The sequence below is a fragment of the Lissotriton helveticus genome, chromosome 11, assembly GCF_964261635.1.
Source record: "Lissotriton helveticus chromosome 11, aLisHel1.1, whole genome shotgun sequence".
Taxonomy (NCBI): domain Eukaryota; kingdom Metazoa; phylum Chordata; class Amphibia; order Caudata; family Salamandridae; genus Lissotriton; species Lissotriton helveticus.
In genome coordinates, this window is record NC_136072.1 from 58,501,679 (window position 1) to 58,524,333 (window position 22,655).

At 42.7% G+C, this 22,655-nt stretch overlaps 1 protein-coding gene across 1 annotated transcript in view; it reads left to right on the top strand.

The window, feature by feature from the left end:
• The window catches only part of LOC144790647 (cytochrome P450 2J4-like), a 69,683-nt gene that overhangs the window by 16,349 nt on the left and 30,679 nt on the right, over positions 1 to 22,655 (top strand). The window contains exons 4-6 of the mRNA XM_078665375.1: positions 5,307 to 5,467; positions 8,063 to 8,239; positions 9,240 to 9,381. Of these exons, the coding sequence (XP_078521501.1) occupies positions 5,307 to 5,467; positions 8,063 to 8,239; positions 9,240 to 9,381 (480 nt within the window). The remainder of the gene's footprint in view (positions 1 to 5,306; positions 5,468 to 8,062; positions 8,240 to 9,239; positions 9,382 to 22,655) is intronic.

Below are 22,655 nucleotides of genomic sequence, written 5' to 3' on the forward strand. Positions count from 1 at the left end.
TTAAGGGGCTAACTACGATGTCGGACGGAGTTGCCTTCAACTAACATCATTGTGGTCTTAGGACCGACCGGCCTCCGTTCGGCGGTCCAGACACCGCAATTATGATGTGCCCGCATTGCAATGTCGGTCGGAAACTAAACTGCCTGACTCCTTGTCGGATTCGGTTCCAACCAACTCGCGGTTGGCGGTTCCGCCCAACCGATTATGATGCTTCCGAACACAATTCGGAAGGACTCCCATTGACTTCAAAGGGAGCCTGTTTTCAGACCGACAACACAGGCTCATATGGGAAAATGGGTGCCTTCGGAAATCCTTGCATCCTGTGGCAGGCATCCCATGGTGCCTGCCACACAGTGCATGGTTTTACAGGGGGGGGTCCCTTGGGTGCCCTCTACACCCCAACCCAGAGGCCTCAGGGTGAAGAGGGGCCTGCTAGGGGCCCACAAAGTCAGTTCCCAACAGCCTTTTTGTGTCGGACAGACCGCGTTTTGAAAGGTTGTTGAAATCCGACATTGTAATTGGTTGGTTGGAAATGCTGTCCGTTGAGCTGTAAAAATCGTCTCCGAGTGTCTCAAATTCTCTGATTGCTGGTTATAACTGATTTGGAATGACCGAATGGTTCCCCTTCCAACCCAAGGAATTGTTTCCGGACGAGGGCCCGATTCCGATGTTGTTCAGAAGGCCACCTAATTGAATTTGGCTTTACCGGATCACCTTGTTTACAATCAAATCGAACACTGGTCCAAACAACCAAGTATGATGAGAAGATTGAGTACACGTTGACTGAATCGTTTCCAAACGCAATCATGTCAGTACGACTCATTTGTAGATGAATTGTTCCGGACAATGGAGCCGGATTCCAACCGAGTGAGTACAATGCACGATTCGGACAGCCCCAAGGAGAATGCTGTGGGGGTGCAGAGTACAGTGGAGATCCTGCTTTAATTAGATGAGTAAATCTTCTGTTTTGATCTTACTGAAGGATGAGAGGTTCTTCTTTGCCTTCTCTACCTGGGGTGTTAATTTGACCGTGGTAATTTGGGGCACAGCCCGAGGCAGAGTGGTACAGATAATATTGACTTTTTCCACAAAGTACATTGCTCACATTGTGCAATCTGGCTTTGGAAGCTAACAGGGCCTCCTTGTGGTGTGGGCGGATCCATAAATTAATTGTCACCTTTAAAAAGTTATTTTGCTGAGTTCCCAGTATTTTCTATCTTCGTACAAAGGAAGGAGACTCTAGCCTTCCTTATGCATAATGACATTTTTTTTTACAATGTCCTTATACACTTTTTTGACTGGCTGTGTCATGGTGTTGTCTCCACATTCTTTCTTTTCTAGCTGGATCTTTGGTAGTGAAACCTGCACTATTAACTCAAAATATGGGAGCTTTCTCACCATCAGAGTGGCACAGATATTCCACCAGCAACATTCTAAATTAGCATCACCTTGATAAATTACTTGGGCCATACTTCAGCCTTCATCCTGCCGTCCTTCACAAAATTCGCACAATTGAGTTGGTCAAATATTCTTTTGAATGCCCATATTTTTGGTATGAATATTCTGTAGAATTTAACTCAAGAAAATATTTAGTTATTTTCTCTAACAACATATTGTACTACTTTAGATGGCTCTGACTTTGACGAACGCTTTCTTTGTAACATTTTGTGCATGACCAGGACAATTCATTTATTAGCCCTGCAGATGGCACTGCTGTTAAAAATAGCTTTTTATAAAAACTTCTTAAAAAATTACAATTGTGTTGTTTCCAGCTTTTGAAAAAAAGATGGATGAACTGATCGTCCAAGGTATGCCCTTGTGAGAGGTTTTAGGTAGGGGTGCCATTTGCTTTTGCGAATTACATGAAATTATGCACAATCAACTTTTTGCGCTATATTTTAGCAACAAATTAGTTCACACCTTCTGGGCAGAGATCACCACATTTGCATAAGTTGAAAGCTACATGTGTAGAGATTGCTACATGCGTATTTCCCTTTGTAAATCAGTTACCAAGTGTCCTGTAATTTCAGTGGAACCGTATCCCTTATGCCTTGATCAGCCTATGATCAGCAAGCAACTTAAACTGTCTCATCATGCCATTGTCTGCCTGCCTCATGTGGAACTTTCTCTCACCAGGATGTTATTTTTGGGCTGTCAGGGGTTTCATCTGAACCAACTATACTTTCCCTAAGGACCCTCATGCCAGAGACCTTACTTCACCACCTCTACGCCCCTAAAAAAAATGCTAAGAAAGGATGCCTCACAGATGCCCACTTTGTGTCCGGTAGCACAAACATTTCTGCTTTGCATCCCAATGTCTTCAAGATTAAGTCCATTGACGTAATATAGGTAGGAGAAAACTAGAGTGATAGTCGCTTGAACCCTGTGGAAGTTGTCATAAGATGTTGGCTGTTCATCACTGGTACCGACTATGAACAGAGGGGCATATTACCAAGGCGGGCGATATGAAATTATCGCCGCTTTAGCAGCTGTTTTCGGCCGCAAAGCGGCGATAATTTCATCGCCCTATTAGCAAGCTGTCGCTAACAGCAGTTTGCGGCAGTTTGTAGGCGATAGCGAGTGGTTTGGGGCCCGTTTTGCATGTCAGCGATATTTATCGCTAATGTCATGCAAAGTGGGCGTACCCAACCTGTTAGTGACTGAAAGTAGTCGCTAACATCGCTATCGCCTATTATCAACGTAGGTATAGCGATTAAAAAATTGGCGCTAAGCGCGAATATCGCTGAAAGCGAACGCCTGCTCAGACCACTTCTTAGCCATTTTATCCAATGGGAGGTGGATATTCTGGCTAAGTCCCCATTGGCGATAATGCGTGAATATCGCTGGATTACCAGCGATATTCACGCATTTCGCCGCTAACGCCGGAAATGTTATCGCTTTTGAGATAAATGTTGCAAATAGCACGTTATCTCTGCGATAAAATCCGGCAATGCACAGCGATAGAAAAAAATTTCACTAAGCTCAGTTAGCGATAAATATCGCTACTTGTTGATAATGAAATTATCGCTAAAGCGGCGATAATTTAATATCGCCTGCCTTGATAATATGCCCCATAGTGTTTGTAACTTCTGTGCTCAGTGTTAAAGCTGTATTTCTGCATGTTATTTTATTGGTTGCATTTATTTTCAATTTTTGGTTACTATTTGAATTGCACAGAAACACATATGCATAAGGTGATATTAAAGCTTTGTTCTTTGATACAAAAAAAGGAACTCTGACAATCTTCTTTATTTCAACTGCATTTTGTACTGTTTCTCACACTGAGCCTCATACTATATCCTCTGAGCCAGACCATGACTGATCAAAGCACGCTACTTCCAAAGTCAATGAGGCTTGGGAAGCCATCTTTCCATCTCAAATAGAGTAATCAACATCGTGGTTAGTGCTGGACACTTTGCAACTCATTGGTAGGGTGTCCTTGGACCTGAGAGCACATGAGAATACCCTGAAAGCAAAATATTAAGAAAAAAGAGAAGTGGATTAAATTCTTCAAATAACTTCTCAAATTATTCTGCAAAGCATTCCAGTCTACTGTTGTTTTCCTGTGTTTTCCAGGTATGGTCAACCGTGGCCCCACAGCTCACAGGAAAATATTTGTGACTCCGGGATTAGCACCCAACCCCATACCTGGTGTGTGTAGTTAGGTGGTCTGCATCATAGGTGTAAACTCTGTTTACACAAGGCTGCAACCTGTCCCTCTGCTGGAATACTCCTCTTCAACATCCAATGGGTCAAGCCACAATTTATAGTATAGAAACTATTGTGTTCAAAAACCTGCTATGCTGCTGTGTTATGTCTAGCAACGTTAGGAGAAATTACTGACTGGGCAGAAAGAAAAACAGTACATTAGGGGGCTCATTACGATGTCGGACAAAAAGCCTCCACCTGACACGGTCTCGAATTCCGGACAATCTGACAAGCAGTCTGCAGATCCGACGGAAGAATATGATGCATCCGAACACTGTTCAGTCAGATTCCCATTGGTTCCTACAGGAGCTAATGTTAGTCCTGAGAACCGGCCATCACCCAGGCCCTTAAGGGGAAATGTGGTGTGTGTGTGTAAAACCCTGCACCCTGTCCCAGGCACCCAATCATGGTGCCTACCACACAGTGCAGGGATTTACCGGGGGTACCTTAGGTACCCCCTTGGCCTCCAACCGTAGGCCTAGGGGGCTAGGAGGCTCTGGCAAAGGGTCCAATAGTCACTTTCCAAAAGCGTTTCCGTGTCAGAAAGGCCTGCATGGAAAGGTTGATGGAAACCTACATAGTAATCCCGACGGCTGAAATGCCATATATAGGAGGTTACGGTTAAACCAGGGCGAAGCTGCCATAGTGCTACTACTTGGAGTTCCACGGAGTTGGGAATAAACTCGGCAGGACTCCGCTCCCCGCCCCAACCCCATCTAATAAAAAATAAAAATTAAAAAAGAAAAAATCATTTACATCTGCTGTGGCGTCTCGGGGCTGCCCTCCTCCTCCTCCCCATGGTCTCTCTCCTGTAAACCCCTACATCGGATTTATGGGTTGCGAGAACTGTGCATGCGCGCTTGCGTGCACATGCGCAGTCTTACCTAGACCTACGTCCGACATAGGGGTTTGTGGGAGAGAGCCCACGAAGAGGAGGAGGGCTGGCCAGAGACACCACATTGGTGGTAAGTGCCTTTTTTCTTTTTTAATTAATTTTATTATTATGAGGGGTGGAGGCGGGGAGCCTATTTTTGTTCTGGGGGCTAGCTAACTCCGCTCCGCTGCGGAGTCGAGTTTTGCTTAAACTCCACGCTCTCAGCGGGGAGAGGAGTAGGCAAAGCTCCACACACTCCGCTGCCAAAGCAGAGTTCTCTGCCCGCCCTTAGTTACTGTGCAGTTCAGACCTACAGGAATACTCTGCTAGTTGGTTGGAACCGAGTCGGAATGACCAGCCTGTTCACATTCCGACCGCGAACATTGTAATCTGGCGGTCGGAAGGGCTTCAATGCCGTAGGGAAGATTCCAACTGTCGGGCAGAGGCTTTCCGCCAGACGTAGCAATGAGCCCTAATGTTGTTCAACCTTGTATATAATGTTCAGACCAAATCCCAGGAAAAGTCACTGAATAAAATAGAATATGCATAGCGTACTAAAATGATATCATGTCACAAAAACAAATGCATTATGTGTGTCAGTGCAAAGCACAGGCAGCCTAAAGCTGCTAACAAGTGTAACAAGGGAGAACCAAATTGGGCCCAGAAGGGGAAATACTGAAAGTGTACTATAACGTGAGTTATGTTTTTGCATTTGTGATTGTAGGGAAATGCCTGGATCCCTCTCCGGCGATGGTCCATTCCGTCACTAATGTGATCTCTGCTGTGATTTTTGGGCACCGCTTCTCCAGAGACAATAAAGAATTCCCTCAGCTCATCGAAGCAAATGATGTCATTGCTAGCAAACTAGTCAGCGCATGGGGCAGGGTGAGTCTTAAGATGTCTTCATATTTAAGTGAGTGGTTCATCAAAGGAAGCAACCTGAGCACAGAAACTTGAGTGTGTGACCTGAGACAGATTACAAGTTAGCTTGTGAAAGAAAGGCTGATAAATAAGAAAATTTATGATTTCTGTGACAGACAGAGAGAGGAAATTAGTCTGAAGATTAATGCCCAAGTAGAGAGAAACTGATTGAGTGAGAGTCTATAGAATGAGCAAGAAGTTAAAGGAGAAAGAGAACGAGAAAAAGAAGAGCAGAGGAGGAGGAAAGTAAAGCATAAATGAAAACTGGACGGAGCGAGTAAGAGAAAAAGAAAACAAAGTATGCTAAAATACAAAAGTAAAGTCATGTACAATAAAAACTGCAGCAGTAGAAATGAGAACATGTGCACGGTAAAACTAAAGGCAGATAAAATAAAGGGGGGAAAGCACACAACCAAAGACAGCGAAAACAGAAAGAGAAAACAAAAGTAGAAGTCTCATGAGAAAGTGGAATAAAATATATGTTTTAAGAGAAAGAGATTTAGAAGGAGCTGAAGAGAGATGAATACCTCAGTCACAGGATGAGATGAAGCAATTCTCAATCTTACCCAATTTCGCACTAACCTCTTTCTGGATCAGACCTCTGGGCATTTGAGTTGAAAGAGATGTTTAGGAGTGCTTATGACTATTTTGGATTATACTCACAGCTGGGGGCAATTTCCACTTATCAGGGAACCTGCCGCTTCCAGGGGTAGAGAAAATCTACCACAGCTAACATCATTTCAATGTTCCCATGATCAGTGAATATTTTAGCACCATTCACTGTTACAGATTTATGTAGGAGATTTACATATGTTTTGTATGTTTTGCATCAATCCACTTTTAATTCACTTCGAGCATATTGAAATATACACAAAATAGGAGCACAGTGATAATTCAAAACAGAGAAGGAGGCAACATCATACATTAAGAAAGGGCACATTAAAGTTTGCAAACAGTATAGTAGGATGTGTTCCTCACTTCCAAAGGACATCACCATTAAAATCAAATTCACATTAAGTCTGTATAATTCCCCTGCTGATGTGTGCTTCAATGTTTCTCCAAATGTCCCCAACTCTTCCTGTTTTCACATTTTTATTAGGATTTTATTTTTGCTGCCCTGTACTTTTGCACATTACATATTTTCTCATTTAGCACGTCGATCTCAGAGCACGTTTAAAATTATGAACGACATGAGCCTTCTGTCACTTGCTTTTGGAGCCCTACCTTTCTCCCTGGAGAGATGGAAGCTGCATCAGAGACAAATCTACTTCCACAGCAGCAAGATGTAGGAGATGGTTAGGGACACAAGTAGCAGAGATCTGTGGTTCTTGTTGATACCGGCTGAGGGTGGTGGGCACAAAAGGACTTAGGCGATTGGGTGAGCAAGGACCAGTTGAGCAAGAGGTAGAGTAAGAGGGTTCATGGGCATAGGAAACTGAACTTTAAAGCTGTGGGAGAGAAGCCTTCAATTTGATGTGAGCTGTGGCTGAGTTTTAACCCAGTTACAACAATATGGCACCTAGAATTAAACACAAGTCCCTGTAGGGAATCTGAGCACAACGATAGCATCTTGACACAAATAGCAAGGCTTTCCTTCGAGAATACACAGGAGAACCAGGACTTGTATTGATTGAGTTTAATCTGTGTTCTCTTGCCAATTCTTACATACTATCACTGTAGTTGTACAGGTCATACCACAACTTAGAGGCCGATTATGATGCCGTCGGAAAAGGCTCCAACCGTTGGTTAGAGCCTTTCTGACCGCATCATAATATGCAGGTGGATTCCTTTCCGACTGCCTCCTTATGATGGAGGCGGTCAAAAAGGAATCTGAATGGTAATTCCAACAGGCTCGGAGAGCCCATCTACCAGTCGAAATGCAGGCAGTTATCCAAAGGACAGCTTGCTCCGCCCTAGGGATTATGATGTTGCGATTTGGCACCCTTTCTGTGCTGGCCTTTCTGACACAGAGAGGCTGTCGGAACTCGACTTTGAGGGCCCCCAGCAGGACCCCCATGGGTGCACGGCTTCTGGTTGAAGGCCGAAGAGTCACCTATGGTGCCCCCCCATTGATCCCTGCATGGGATGAACTGCATCTCCTAGTTAACAATGGGAGCATGCATTCCAGCTGGAATACATGCTCCCATTGTAAAGTATAGGACTGTTCGGTCACATCCTAAGTAGTCAGTTGGGACAGTCGACCGGGTGTCAGTCGGTCCCATAACTGAGACGATGTTAGGTGAAGGAAACTCCGCCCGACATCGTAATAGGACCCATCATTGTTCTTTTGTTCTGAGTTTTCTGACAATTCAGTTCGTAATTTAATTTTGTCTTAGACACACAGACGATCAAACACTTGTCCCACACACCTGCTCACATAAATAGGAGGGTGATGCTTCATCACTGTCTCTGATAATCCAGAATACATCTGTATTAGAGGGAGATTGTCTCAAACAATAGCATTCAGGGAGTATTCTGCTAAGTTCATACAATAATTTTGTTGATTGTATGATGAGAAAAGGACACTCTGCTTAATCAATACAACATCTTTCACACCAGCTCTTTGATGTGTTCCCCTGGCTGATGCGGCATCTTCCAGGACCTCATCAGGATGTCTTCAAGTGCAATTCCTTCTTGGAAGAATTTATGAAGAAGGAAATCCAGAGTCACAAAGAGAATGGAGTGCATGAGGAGCCCCAGGACTTGTTGGATTTCTACCACACTAAAATCTCAAGAGTAAGTGTTTGCTTCAGCCATGTTGGCTGGTCTACTTATGCTCCCAGGGGGTGCTTTGTGCATAGAAAAAACACATGCGATGATAAGAAAGAAAAGGTCAAACAGGAATCTTTCGACCTGATTGTTTTCTCATGCAAATTGGTATTCATCCTACAATAACTGAAGAATAAAATGTGTGAATAAATAATGAAAAGCTCTGTGTTCACAATCTTTGAATAACCTCAGCTCTTAACTAACAGCCAGACTGAGCTTTCAAAAGCCATGTCTTTTTAAGGTAATAAATCAGCACCTGGTTGATTCTTTGAATAACCCTTCTTCATCATTAAAAAGGAGGGGGTCCAATCCTCAGCGAGCTTAGACCTCACCTAATTTCTTACAGGAACAAACAGAAAAACAGCCCCAACAAGTCAACAAAACCCTATTGACAGAGATCCTTTCACAGCTTTCCAAAGGAAGTGAAAAGCAATAAATGTGGCATTTTACAGAACACAAAATGAATAAAAACATCACACTTCACTAGTTCTATTGTTCTTTCTTCCTTCACCTCTTTCATATATGCTTCTAAGTAATTCCATTCCTCTATTCAGAGGGAGATACTGCTCTTCCCAATCACTCCTCAATGTGGGATTATTGAAACGTCCCACCCCTCCAATTTCTGAAGTCTTTCTTCGCTTCCATTACTCTGGATAGAGGAAACAATTATTCTCACCCATAAATACTGCAGGCACAAGCCCTCATCCACATAATAGTTATGTCCCCATAACAGAGTTATAATATAACCTTACCCCAAACTAGTTAACCAATGTTATCCATAACTAGGAGGAAATGAATTCTGCAATCTGTATAAATTCATTATGCAATTCACCATATTAATTTACATCAATTCCATTTATGAAAAGGACTTTACATCAACACTCAGTTCCCCAAGTTATGATGTCTTCACAATAAGCTCTTTCAGTATTTCAGATTTGCTAAGTTTTCATATTCATATCCCATTCAGGACTCCCAGGATGTCGCCTCTACATTTGATGAGCATAACATGGTACGCCTTGCAGCTGATTTTTTTCTAGCTGGGACAGAGACCACCACTACCACCCTACGCTGGGCACTACTTCACCTGGTGAATCAGCCAGAAATTCAAGGTGAGGGCTAAGATGGGTACTACAGAAAGTATGTTTTGCCCAACGTAGTATGAATTCAGAAGTCTAAGGAATGGGCGTTTTCAGTAGATTAGCAAATGTAATTAAAGAATTATATTTGAGGGTGCATGATATTCCACTAAGAGACGGATGTTTATTTACAGTTTTGACACAATATATGTGTCTTGTCAAATCCACTCAAAAACAAGCACCATTTGCAGAATGTACTTTATGGCCTGTATAGGTGAACAGTCAATTGCATTAATCCACCAAAATGCCATGGGTAGCAGAAGTGAGATCACACAACCTTAATACATCCTCTATTTTTATTACAATTTGTGACATCACATTACCTTTGACCATGTTAACACAACAGGAAGAGATATTAAGGAAGTGATCTTCGACACTGGTAAAACTAGCAGTAAACAAAGTTAAAAGAAGTGTAAAATTATTACAACTCAGAAAAGTTAATGATAATAATAATTGTTAAAAAGTTGAAAAATTATATTTTAATTCACAACAACATATAGCCCAGGGTGCAACCATTATATATGTCAGATCATCCCACATCAGCCTACAGAGTCTTTTCTCTTCTTTCCTGGATGGTTGATCCACAAGCAAATGTCACTATGGCCTGACGGACCAACCAATTTAGGAATACTGTTGTTGTGTTGTGCTAGTTGAGTTGACTCTTTTATGTATTGAAAAAAACATTAACCACTGTGTGAGTTAGTATTGAAAGAACTTAGGGCCTGATTACGATGATGGTGAGATCATGGTCTCACCGCCATCGTAAGCAGGTTTCAACGGCCCGTCGGAGGGGAAGCATATCACTACAACGTTGGCAGTGCCTACCTGGCACACCAAAGGGAATATGATGTCCCTTTCCACCTGCATTTTTCATGTAGGCAAAAAGGGAGTTTGGGGGGCCGTGGTGCAACCAGCAGCATCCGCCGTAATGCAAAACATAGGCATTGCGTTCGCCGTGGTGGCGGTCACTTTGTAAATCCTCTTACGGGACCGCCAACACCATCTCGGGCAGTCTCTTTTCCAATACTACAAAGGACTATTTACAAACTGCACTTTTGTAGTATCATGGGCGTGTAACTTTCTCTTTTGTAATAATGCATATGTGTAACTTACACTTTTGTAGTAAATTACACTTGTAACTTACACTTTTGTAGTAACTTGCAATTGTGTGATATGTCCAGCGCTAAACAGCCATTTCAACGCGGCTTTTACACCGCATACCATTACAGCGCATGCGTTTCAATGCATGCGATGTAACAACGCGTAGCCATTACTACGCATGTTATTTTATTGCATGCACTTTTACAATGCACGCGATGTAATGGCAATCCCCCTCGTTGTGAGTAAACTGAGGCTCTTCCGTCTCTTCACAACGACGTGCATCCTGTACCACCCCTCAGTCGACGTGAAGCGAAGCAGGAACCAGGGAGAGGGACCACAAGGAGAGCAATGTTAGGGGGATTAGGCCAGGGTGGGGGTAGTGTATTAGGGTTTGGGGTAGTGTTGAGCAGGCAGAGGACAGTTATACCTCCATGTTTGCAGGAGATTGCTTTGTCTCCTCTTCCTGTGGCCCTGAAGGCAGATGGGGTGAAGTTCACTCAAGTGGCTGAATAGTGAGACTGCTTGACCACTGCAATATGAGTCCTGTGCCAGCAGTTAGCTTTACTCCAATGACATTGTCAATGTTTTACACATTGATTGTTCTTGACTGCCCTTGAATTTTCAATGGTACATCGCTCCAAGACCACTTTGGTCTGCATCAGAATATAATCTCAGAGTGCCTATATACAGGAAAGCCAGCTAGGGTGACAGAGGCGTTGTTGTAGGCACAACCAGGCTATGAAATTCTCTTCCCAGGGAACTGAAAAGCAAAACTGATCTGTTAGTTTTCAGGAAAGCACTGAAAAGTGGCTGTTTAATCAATATTCTCACCGTCTTCATTTTTATACAGCTCATCTCTCTCAGACTAGTGCCTAGACGATCTGTTGACAATCCCCAGTGGGTGAGCGATTGGGCAGGCTCTGAACTGCACTCAATGGTGTCTGCATTAGGATACCTTGAACCCTCAGGCCACCATGCTTTCACCATTCTCTACCATCCCATTCCCTCCAAAAATGCTGCAAAGAAGTTCAAGCACAGGCTAATGATAAACCATCCTGAGACTCTTATTTTAGACCCATACTTCTGCGTTAGTAAAGGTGTAATATCCAATGACCTTATCTTCCACACAAAAAAACATGTCCAATGGAGGAATATCTTTTACTCATTGCTCCAAATATTCAAAGCGAAAAAAAACCTGCATGCCCTCAAATTGTCGGTAAGAGCCTCAGCACTATGCCCTGCGAATGCCACCATTACTATCTACAACAACGGTAATATCCTTATACAAGCCTCCAACGCTAATCTCGATACCATAGACAGGATCTTCCCCACTCTCAAGAAAGCAGTAAACAGTAAGAATAGCACACTCACCACAACCTCTCATCCTCAGTAACTAGATGCCACCCTAACTCCTCTACAAAATCCCATATCAAACTCTTCTGAACCCGACAAATGCCGACACCGAAATAAAGCCTTATCGCCCAGACACATCGGATTCAAACACACACGGATCTCCTGGCCCAGGAGAGACAGGGTTGCACTTAGCCACCAATATCAGCAGTGAAGAAACCCCCAGTCCTATTGGTCGCTGCCACACCTGGATCCCCCAGCCCAGAAGGGACAGGGTTAGTCTTAGCTACCGATCTTTTCATTGCAGACTCACCTCCATTATCCCTGACGTATGTGGGGAAGGCATCAAAGGGAATGCCACCCACAATGCCCTCCTCTCCCCCTTTTCATCCAAAGCAGATTGCAAAGATCCCCCTCACCAACTGTCTTCCTCGATATCTGAGAGGACCCTAACACCCGCTACACTCATCCCACCCATCCAGTTACAGCACACAAAGACCATTCCCCAACCTCATGCGGCAGTCCCTATCCGGCTGCCTAGCCTAATTACCATACCACACACTGACTTGAACCCCACAACAAACCTCCTGGTTCAGCTTCTCAGATCGACCCCATATGAAGTTATCCCCAAGCAATTGGAGAACGTGAGCATGCAAACAGACACTACCGGCAGATCGCACTACGTAACTGATCATACACCCACACTTACTACCAACTTTCCGAACTCCGTTTGGAACACACGACTCAATGAGTTAGCCACAGGCCTATCCCATCTCAAGGTCGAGATGCATAACCTATCAACTATCACTAAAGAACTTCTAAACATACACAGAGCCACCAACACTGTGATCCAAATCAGTCTCCAAACAAGAAATTACATCCCCACGAACTCACACCCAAGAACATTAGTCAGAGTAACCAAATCAGTTTCCAACCTAGTAGACACATACCCAAGTTCTTATTCCCCGAGAACACTAATCAGGGTAATTTACCTTCCGCATCTTGGCCTAGGAGGGCATGTGATGAACTATCTGACAGAGACCTAGACGACCTCCTCATATGTTATGACCGGGCAACAGATAACAGTAAGTCACATTGTGGCACAATCCAATCCATTGTAACCAACCCCCTCAGAGAACTGACTCACAACAACAGATCCGTAAATAGAGATAACCTCACAAATATCAACATAGAGCAGAATACCCTAACCCACTCTATTAACAAGATGAAGTGTGCGCTCATTAATTGCAGATCTGCTAGCAAACATGCTCCTGACATATTCAACCTCATTCTAGAGAATGATTTAGACATTATTGTCCTCCCCAAAACATTGCTAAATAGTTCCTCCTCTCCTCTCCCATCCTTGACTTACTGGTTTCTCCTACTCACGACCTAATCCGCCTAGACAGAAACGTGAAACCCATGGAGGGGTAGCCTGCATTTATCGTAACTCAATCTCAGTCAAGCAAGCAGACTCCATCGGACTATCCTCCTGCGATTATCTCCGTATTAATATCGCTGATGATAAGCGCATCGCCAGCAAGCTTCACATGTTCTTCTACCCCCCGGGGGATAACTTGACCTTCATCGACGACCTAATGGAAGTCATTGCATCCAACATCAACTCACAAGTACCTAACATTTTCTTGGGTGACTTTAATCTCCACTGGAACAATGCAAACGATCTTGGTGTATGCAGTCTGAAAGAGTTTCTGTCAGACCAGGAGCTATCTCAATTCTGTGACAGGCAAACTCACAACAAGGGAGAGACACTGGACCTCATCATAGCAAAAACGAACATCATCTTATTAAAATCCATCACCCCGTGCAACTGGACTGATCATCACTGCATCCTCTTCTCCATCAATATCGAGGTAAGTCAAAAAAGTGGCCAACCCTCAAAAAACAAAGCAATGGAAAAGGAACTTTCAAAATATCAACCCCATCACCTTGGTAAACCGATGCAACCCCGCCCTGACCCCCACGATGGACATGACTGATGTACATGACCTCACAGCCTTCTACAATTCCACTTTGCTTGAAATTCTGGACTGTACAGCGCCTCTCCAAGAAAAAAACATCTCCTCCAAAATTTCCAAACCTTGTTTCAATGAGACCCTGAACTTGGAGCGAAGCAAGCTAAGAGTTGCGGAGCGATCATGGAAATCAGAACCCACCACTGATCATCTAGATCACCTTAGAAGGTTAAGGAACTCATACAACAGGGAGATTCTTAAGGCAAAGGCAGACTTTTTCAGAACCCAGCTGAACCAAGCAATCAACCGTCAAAAAAACCTCTAGGGAACTAAATGACCTGGCTACACCTTCTTGCGATGTGCTTGCCAATTTCTTGAGCGAAAAGACTAAGGCCACCGAGCATGACATCCAATCTAAAAAGGCCCTCCCACAGTCTGTGGCCCAAGATACTAAATGTGGCGCACATCACAAAGTCCATTTTAATATTCCAGGTGGAGTCACAAAAAATATTGCCACATGGCACACCTTCTCGCCATTTTCTCAACAAATAATCTATAACACTCTTCAAGCAGTCAACCCCTCCAATTACTTCTCTGACCCCTTTCCTCCTGCCCTATTCAAAATGTTAAAAACAACTATCCTACCTGTATGGGCAAAAATTGTAAACGTCTCTCTGAGACAAAGCTCCATGCCGGACTGCCTTAAAATAGGGCAGGTCACACCTATACTTAGGAAAGCTGACGCCACCCCATCTGATCTCAACATCTAACGCCCTATATCCAACATCCCCACTTTGGCGGAACTGCTGGAGAAATGTGTACAAGTTCAATTATGCAACCATATTGAGAACTACAACCTCCTAGACTGTCACCAATCTGGTTTCCGTCAAGGTCACAGCACAGAATCTGCACTCACACACATTATGGATGATATACTAAAAATGCTTGACTGCAATGAATCATGCCTAATGATACAGGAAGTCAGGACAAAGTCAGGACAATGGACGCACATGGGGGTTCCATTAGTCAACAATTAAGGCAATTAGAATACCTCACAAGACGACAACTAAACCAGAAAATGCACGCATCTACATTGGTGCAATATCACAAGGCTCAACGAATTCCCCGTGGATTGCGACTATCTATCAAGCCGATGTTGTTCAGGTTTAACTTGAACGCGAAATTTATGGAGAAGTGGTATAATATCCTTAACAAATGCTCCCTTGATTTAATTTTGCTAATAGTTGAGGAACTCGCTAAGACCATACGAGACCTTGAAGAGGAAATTTCAATCTTGAAAACTGAACTTGAGTCCAGGATGGAAAATGACTCATGGCAGATAAGCATTGATGGGCTGAAACAGAAACTAGAGAAATACAGTAGAGAACTTCAGGAGGGTAAATTGAGAAAGTACAAACGGGACACCATTGATTACAAACTTAATGAGGTGTACACCTGGGCAGAAATCTATGCCAGACGACAATACCATCCAAAGAAACCACAAACACCGGCACATTCTTCAGAAGAGAGTTTAGTCACAGATAAAGAGACATCAATCACTCGTGGACCAGTCCAACTGACGGATCAAACAGCATTAACTGTGACCGAAGGTACACAACAGCCGACTACCAGTGGCAATGTGGCTTTTTTGTCACAAACCCAGAATCAAGGGCTACAACCGACGGACCGCCGCGAAGTCTTAACATCAAGCGGAAAACCAGACGAGGAAGCAACAGGAAAATCGTTAAGGAGCGGGAGGACAGTAGTCTGATAATTAATATATCTTCAACTACTCTCAATCAACAACAAATAAGGGTCCTGAACAAGGGTTTATCTTTTGTTCCGACGGCTAGAGCAAATGAAATGGAGTTGGAAGCAGCATTTTATCGCTTCATGAGAACATTGAGACTGAAACATTTTTTTCACAATATTGTACCAGCAACAGATACAATGCAGTCTGAATATAGCTTACGGTTCAAACCAAAAAGTACTTTCCAACCACCTACTTCTCATAAAATGCTTGACACTTTCGAGACAATGGTGAAAAAAGATATACAAGGTCTGGATTACAAATCACGAACACGTGGCAACCTCACAAGATCAGAAGAACGGACTCTGTATAACTTGGCAAAGAATAGCAACATCCAAATTCAACCAGCAGATAAAGGAGGAGCAATGGTGGTGATGGATAAGCATTTTTACACGGCTAAAGTTGAGGAGCATGTTTCAGACCCTGGTACCTATCAAATTCTGGACAGAGATCCCACGATAACGCTGCAATCAATGCTTAAAATTTTTTTATCAGAAGCACGAGAACAAGAATGGATAGATGAGAAGATCCAAAGTTTTTTGACGACGACCAATCCACGCTGTCCCAAGCTTTACATGCTCCCCAAGGTGCATAAACATCTGACGAACCCACCCTGCAGACCCATTGTCTCGGGATGTGGGTCTCTTTTTGACCCCCTTGGAAAATTTTTGGACTTCTTTTTGCAGCAATTCGTTCAAAACTGGAGATCCTACATTCGGGATACGAGTGATTTTCTATCAAAGATCTCAGAAATTGGAGGTGAAACAGATGAGAACTGGATTCTATGTACAATAGATGTAGTCTCTCTCTATACTTCGATTCCACACTCAGATGGATTAGATTCAGTAGAATGGGCTCTTTTACAAATGGAGGATTTACCCACGGAGAAAGTGTTCCTCTTGCAGCTACTGAAATTCTGCTTGCACAACAGCTACTTTGAATGGGATAAAAGGTTTTATGCTCAAATGACTGGTACATCCATGGGCTTTGCAGGGGCTCCTGCGTATGCGAACATTTTTATGGCGCAATTTGAGGCTGAACATGTGTTCGACACAGCAGCGTGGACACAAATTAAGATGTATTGTCGTTTCATAGACGACATCTTTTTAATTTGGCGAGGTACTGAGAAAGCGTTACTTGATACAATACAGTACTTGAACTCCGTAAACCCCAGGATTCAATTTACTTATAAAATTGATTCTAACACAATGGATTTCCTTGATGTGAGGATTCAAAAAAAACCTTCAGGATTTGAGACAGAATTGTTCACTAAGGACACTGACCGAAATAGCGCATTACATTACGCCAGCTTTCATCCGCGAAGATTGATTGAGAATTTACCTTTGTCTCAATTTATTCGAATCAAAAGGATCTGTTCACTGACTACTACAAGTGAAACTAATATTGAGAAGTTTGCACAAAGATATCAAAGTCGTGGATATCCTGATACCATTATACAACGGAGCAGAGAGCGAGTGGCAGAAATGAATAGAGACACATTGTTACAACCAAAACCAAAAACAAACCAGGACAGAGTGGTATTTGTGTCCAAGTTCACCACTGTTTCAACAAAGATCAAACGGATTGTTAACCAACGTTGGGAACTGCTTTCCACAGAGACAGAGTTCAACGGGATATTTGCCCAACCACCAATGCATGCATATAAGAGAGGACCCAACATACGACAAATCCTGAAAGGGAGAGAAGACGACCAACATGGAGACTACAAAGGAACAACTCGTTGTCTGAACTGTGTGAACTGTAATAATATCATCATTGGTAACACTTTTTCGCACCCGACATCTGGCCAGACAATCAAACTCAGACACAGTAGTGATTGTAACACCCTTAATGTAGTCTATGGCATTAAGTGCCCATGTGGCAAGTTATATGTAGGGAAGACAGAGCGCAAGCTTAAAACACGATTAAATGAGCACAAGAGTCGGATACGGAATCAGAATTTATCATCTCCATTAGCCACCCACTGGAAAGAGTCCAGTCACACAATTTCTCAACTACGATGCTTTATCATTGAGAAGGTAGAGATTAAATCAGGCACTGACAACAGACTCCGTCTTTTGCAACGTGAGTTGTACTGGATTAAATTTCTACAGACAATGCAGCCCAAGGGACTAAATGATAGATATGACCTTTCATGTTATCTATAGGGTTCTACACATTAGACATTTATACACATCAGTTTTACTTAAGTTTATTATATTGTATCACATTACATGTTATTTTGATTAATGTCAAGGTTTCTTTCGCAAAATGTTAAATGGCTTACCCCTGAAATACATAGCAACAATATTGATATTGTCATAAGTTTCAATTATATCATGATGTAAATCCTGTTTATTTAATGTATTACTGGCACTCGTATATATATACCCAAAATAATCATTAATGATTTGCGATTTGATCACAGGTTTATAATTGTATAGTAAGGATGATAATTGTATATTTATATGAATGTCTATGCACTGAGAAACAACGGTGACTAATGAATCTGTAACGCTCCATTGTATGTATTGTTTTGAGACAGAGTAACTAAGGCTCAGCTCATACAAAATAATTCTTAAGCTGAGTGGGTAAAGTGAGTATGTATGTCTATTCATCACAAGAATAGTGAACGTGAAAAGATATCTTTACTGAACTGCATTATTATTTATTCCCCATTCTCTATTACCTTTTCGGAATAGATCATTGCATGATCACTAAGATGTCATATTATGGATTGAACCAGCAACACTTTTGTATTTACCACTTATCGTGTGTGTTTACACTCTGGAGCTGTGTTTTATAATGCCTACTGCCGTCTTGAGTCTGATAATACTTGATAGTTTTTCACACTATACCGTCTTTCATTTAGGATTGAATCTGTGTAAAAATGCAATTTATATTTTGCATACGAGTTAGATGATGAGTTGACAGTTTGTTCTTAGTGTTGTTTAGGTTGATAGGAGCTTAAAGACGGTAGATTACTGAGGTCCAAGTCCGTTTTTAGTGTCGTTGATGGTATTGCCAGGGCAGAGTCCAGGAACGTAATAGGACTACAGTAAGCATAGCGCTATTAACGTGAAGTTTTTGATAGTGTTTGACTACAGCACATATTGCATGGCGCTTCTTTTTTTTGGGAGATAGCGTTTGGACAATTATGTTTAACTTCTTTTAAAAATGGAGACAGTGGTTACTCCGGTTATCGGTACACTGGTGAGTGGAGTCCGTTTTCAGTGTTGGTGACCCCTACACACTACAAACGAGGTTGATTCAAGCAATGGCGCGAGACGTCTTGTTTCAAGGCAGTTTGGATTATACCGGGATACGAGGCTGAGGACTATTGTTTAAAATACTGGCGACACTTTTAGAAGGTAAATGGGCATTTCGGTTACATATGGGATTGAGAGTTACACTAGCCTTACTGTTGCAGAACAGTCGTAGTGAAACACCATGGAGCTAAAAATCATTCGTTTTTGTGTTTTAGGTCAGCACCTAGCGCGTATGAGGTGGGTGATTTGATATTTAGCGGATTGTTCATGGACATTTGGAGTCCGTTTTGGATATTATTCAAACATATCACATTATTTTTTAGATTGGAATAGTCAACGCAGATCAGGTAGGACCTATGTTTTTTAATTATTAAGACCTTACGTTGTGAACATCATGCGATTAAACAGGCATAAATGTTGTGGCTGTTACTTGTATTTACAGGGCAACACATTTCAGTTCTATCTAGGTAAGCGGATCTTTTGTTTGTTGGACCAGTATTATTATATTTGAATTATTTGTGTCATTGTTTTTTACCTGGTTTAGGCAACTTTAATACTGGCTTCTTCTTCGGTTTTGTCGCTTTATTTTTACAGTGTTACTTGAGGAATTAACGTCCACTAGAGGTATGATGACGTTTCATTTGTATATACACACCCCCATGGAATACATCACACATAACACACTCACCTGTTCCATTGTTTCTACCTTTATTACAGATCAGCCCCTGATGAAGGCACACCCTTTGTGCCGAAATGCATTGGGCATGATATGAAAATGTGAAAATCAAGTACTATATGTTTTGCGTTGTGATGATTTGAAAACAAAAATGTTTCATGTATTGAATTGAGAATCACAAAATTATATGTTCAGTTGATTCATTATTGCATTTTGTAAAAACGTTCAGATGATCATAGAAGCATTAGGTTATGAATTAAAATAACTGAAGTTTCAGTTTGGCTTTGTGTTTACATTGATGAGTGTTGGATAACACATAGTGAACAGTGCGCAACTAGTTGAGAGTCTTTCTCACTTAAACTAATGATATTTCTTGACTTCTTGCCTTTGATACGGTCAACCATGAGCATGACAACCTATTGTCCTATTGGAAGAAAGGATGGGCCTCTCGGGCACAGTGTTACAATGGTCCTCCTCCTTCCTAAATAACATAACACAAAGAATCAATATGAGGAATTCACTCTCTCAACCCTCCGTGGTGACTCTGGGCGTTCCACACGGATCAGCCTTATCACCCATTCTTTTCAACCTATTAATGGAACCTCTGGTAAACGCATTGAAATCAGCGAATATTTTATATCACCTGTATGCGGACGACATCCAACTGTATTTGAAAATCTCCACTCCAGAAGACTTCGTTTCCCTCAACACTATTCTACAGAACACGCAAAGCTGGCTCACTAACAACTGCCTCATGCTGAATACCAAAAAAACGGAATTCATTCTCATCTCCCCGCCGAATCACACACCTAAGATAGACCTGGTTGAAACACCTAATATTTTATACCACCTGTATGCGGACGACACCCAACTGTATTTGAAAATCTCCACTCCAGAAGACTTTGTTTCCCTCAACGCTATTCTACAGAACACGCAAAGCTGGCTCACTAACAACTACCTCATGCTGAATACCAAAAAAACGGAATTCATTCTCATCTTTCCGCTGAATCACACACCTAAGATAGACCTGGTTGAAACACCTAACCTCCTTTGACTGTGCTCCCCTCATCATTGACTCCGCAAAATTCCTAGGAATCACCAAAGACAAACAGCTGAATATGCAGATGCACATCACTAATGCCACCAAGGGAACTAATCACAAGGTGAGTACACCAAGGAAACTCAAACCCTTCCTCCCGCAGGCCGACCTAAAAATGGCAGTGCAAGCCCTAGTGCTACCAAGATTAGACTATGGAACCACCACTCTTTGCGGTCTCCCCAAATACAAGCTGGCTCCGCTGAGGGCATCACTTAATGCAGCAGCAAGACTGGTCTCAGTAACTAAAAGAAATAGCCACATCTCTCCGGCCCTGAAAGCCCTGAACTGGCTGCCCGACGAGGCAAGAATACACCTAAAGGTTGCCTGCATGACCCATAAAGCACTACATAACAATACACCCAGTTACTTAGCTCTAAAGCTAGAAAGGTCGGGAGGTTGCAGACAACTACGAAGTGCGAGTACTTTACTCCTGAAACCACAATCCTTCCATAAGAAGAGAACTGGTTGCAGAACTTTCTCAGGGATTGCGCCAAAGATTTGAAACTCCTTACCTCCAGTGGTATGTGGAATCTCTTCCTTTACTGCATTCAAAAAAGAAGTAAAAATACTACTAATGAACAAATCCACATCCTAAGGCTTAATTATATGCTGACACCGAGTCACCTATACTATCTGCATATCATTGCCTACCTCCGTTGGAATGAATGCGATTATTATATGTATGTTTATTACCACAGCTACTTAATGCTCAATAACTGTATTTAGTGTACAGCTTAGTTGGCCACAGGTCTCCTATGTCATCCATACCCATATCTGCTCATATCCATGATGGATCAAAGGAGAATAATATATGTATGTTTATTAGCACAATCACCTAATGCTCAATAACTGTATATTGTGCAATGTCCTGCTGGTTACGGGTCACCTATGTTATCCATATACTATATACCTCTTTTGTACGTAATGACAAATTTCATATGCTTGTATACTACTTCATCCTTTTATGTTTTATACTGTATACTGTAAAGCGCTCTGATACCCTTGTGGGTCACGTTCGCGCTATATAAAACTTAAAAAATAAATAAATAAATATTGGAGCCGCAAGAGTGCTCTGTAGTGACCGCTGGCCGGGAGGCTCATGAAGGAGCACGACCAACAAGACACAGAGGCCGCACCGATGCAACTACAGCATGGCACTGGACTCAGGCACTGAGGAAACTTTCCTGGCTGTTTGGGAGGGGGGGGGGTGCCGAGCAGGCAGCTGATACTGGTTGGCCCCACTTAGGGACCCTAGAAGGGACAGTGAGTGGAAAAGGACTTGGAGGTCGTGTAGATCTAATCAACAGCCCTACTGCAAAATAGAATATGAGGAGAGGCATAGGATCAAGGGGTCCTGAGGGGGGCTCTTCCCTTTTTTTGCCAGTGTGGAGTTCTCTGGGAGTGGTGGGTCCCGTAGGGCCCTTGGACTCATCTGTCCCTTGCCCCAAAGGTGTTCAACAGAGCAAAGGCTCCTTGCTCTTCCTCCATCAGAGACATGCTGCAGAAACCTAAGGGGAACCATTGGGAGAGCTCCTAGCCGACACCGATTGAGTCGGGGTGGAGGGGAATTCTGATCCTCAGGCCCCAGAAACCAAGGAAGCCATCTAGCTATCACTCTCTGAATTGCACAAAGACATGACTTCACTCTGGCTGGATTTCACCAGGGTCTTAACCGATCTCAACCAATCCCTACATCAGACAGACTTACAGTCTCCATACACTAACATACCCCATGAAGAGGTATTGAGAGTGATCTCTGAGCTCAAGGTTTCAAGGCTACAACCCCTACAGGTACCCAGATGGTTAATCACAGAACTCACTATGATAGCAAGGACAAGATATGACTACAAATTTGACAGCAACTATTACTTTCAGGTCAAGAGCATAGCTATGGTGGTGGGGTTTGCCCCAGACGTAGCAAACCTTGTTATGGCCGACTACGTAGACCGACACATCTTTACAACCC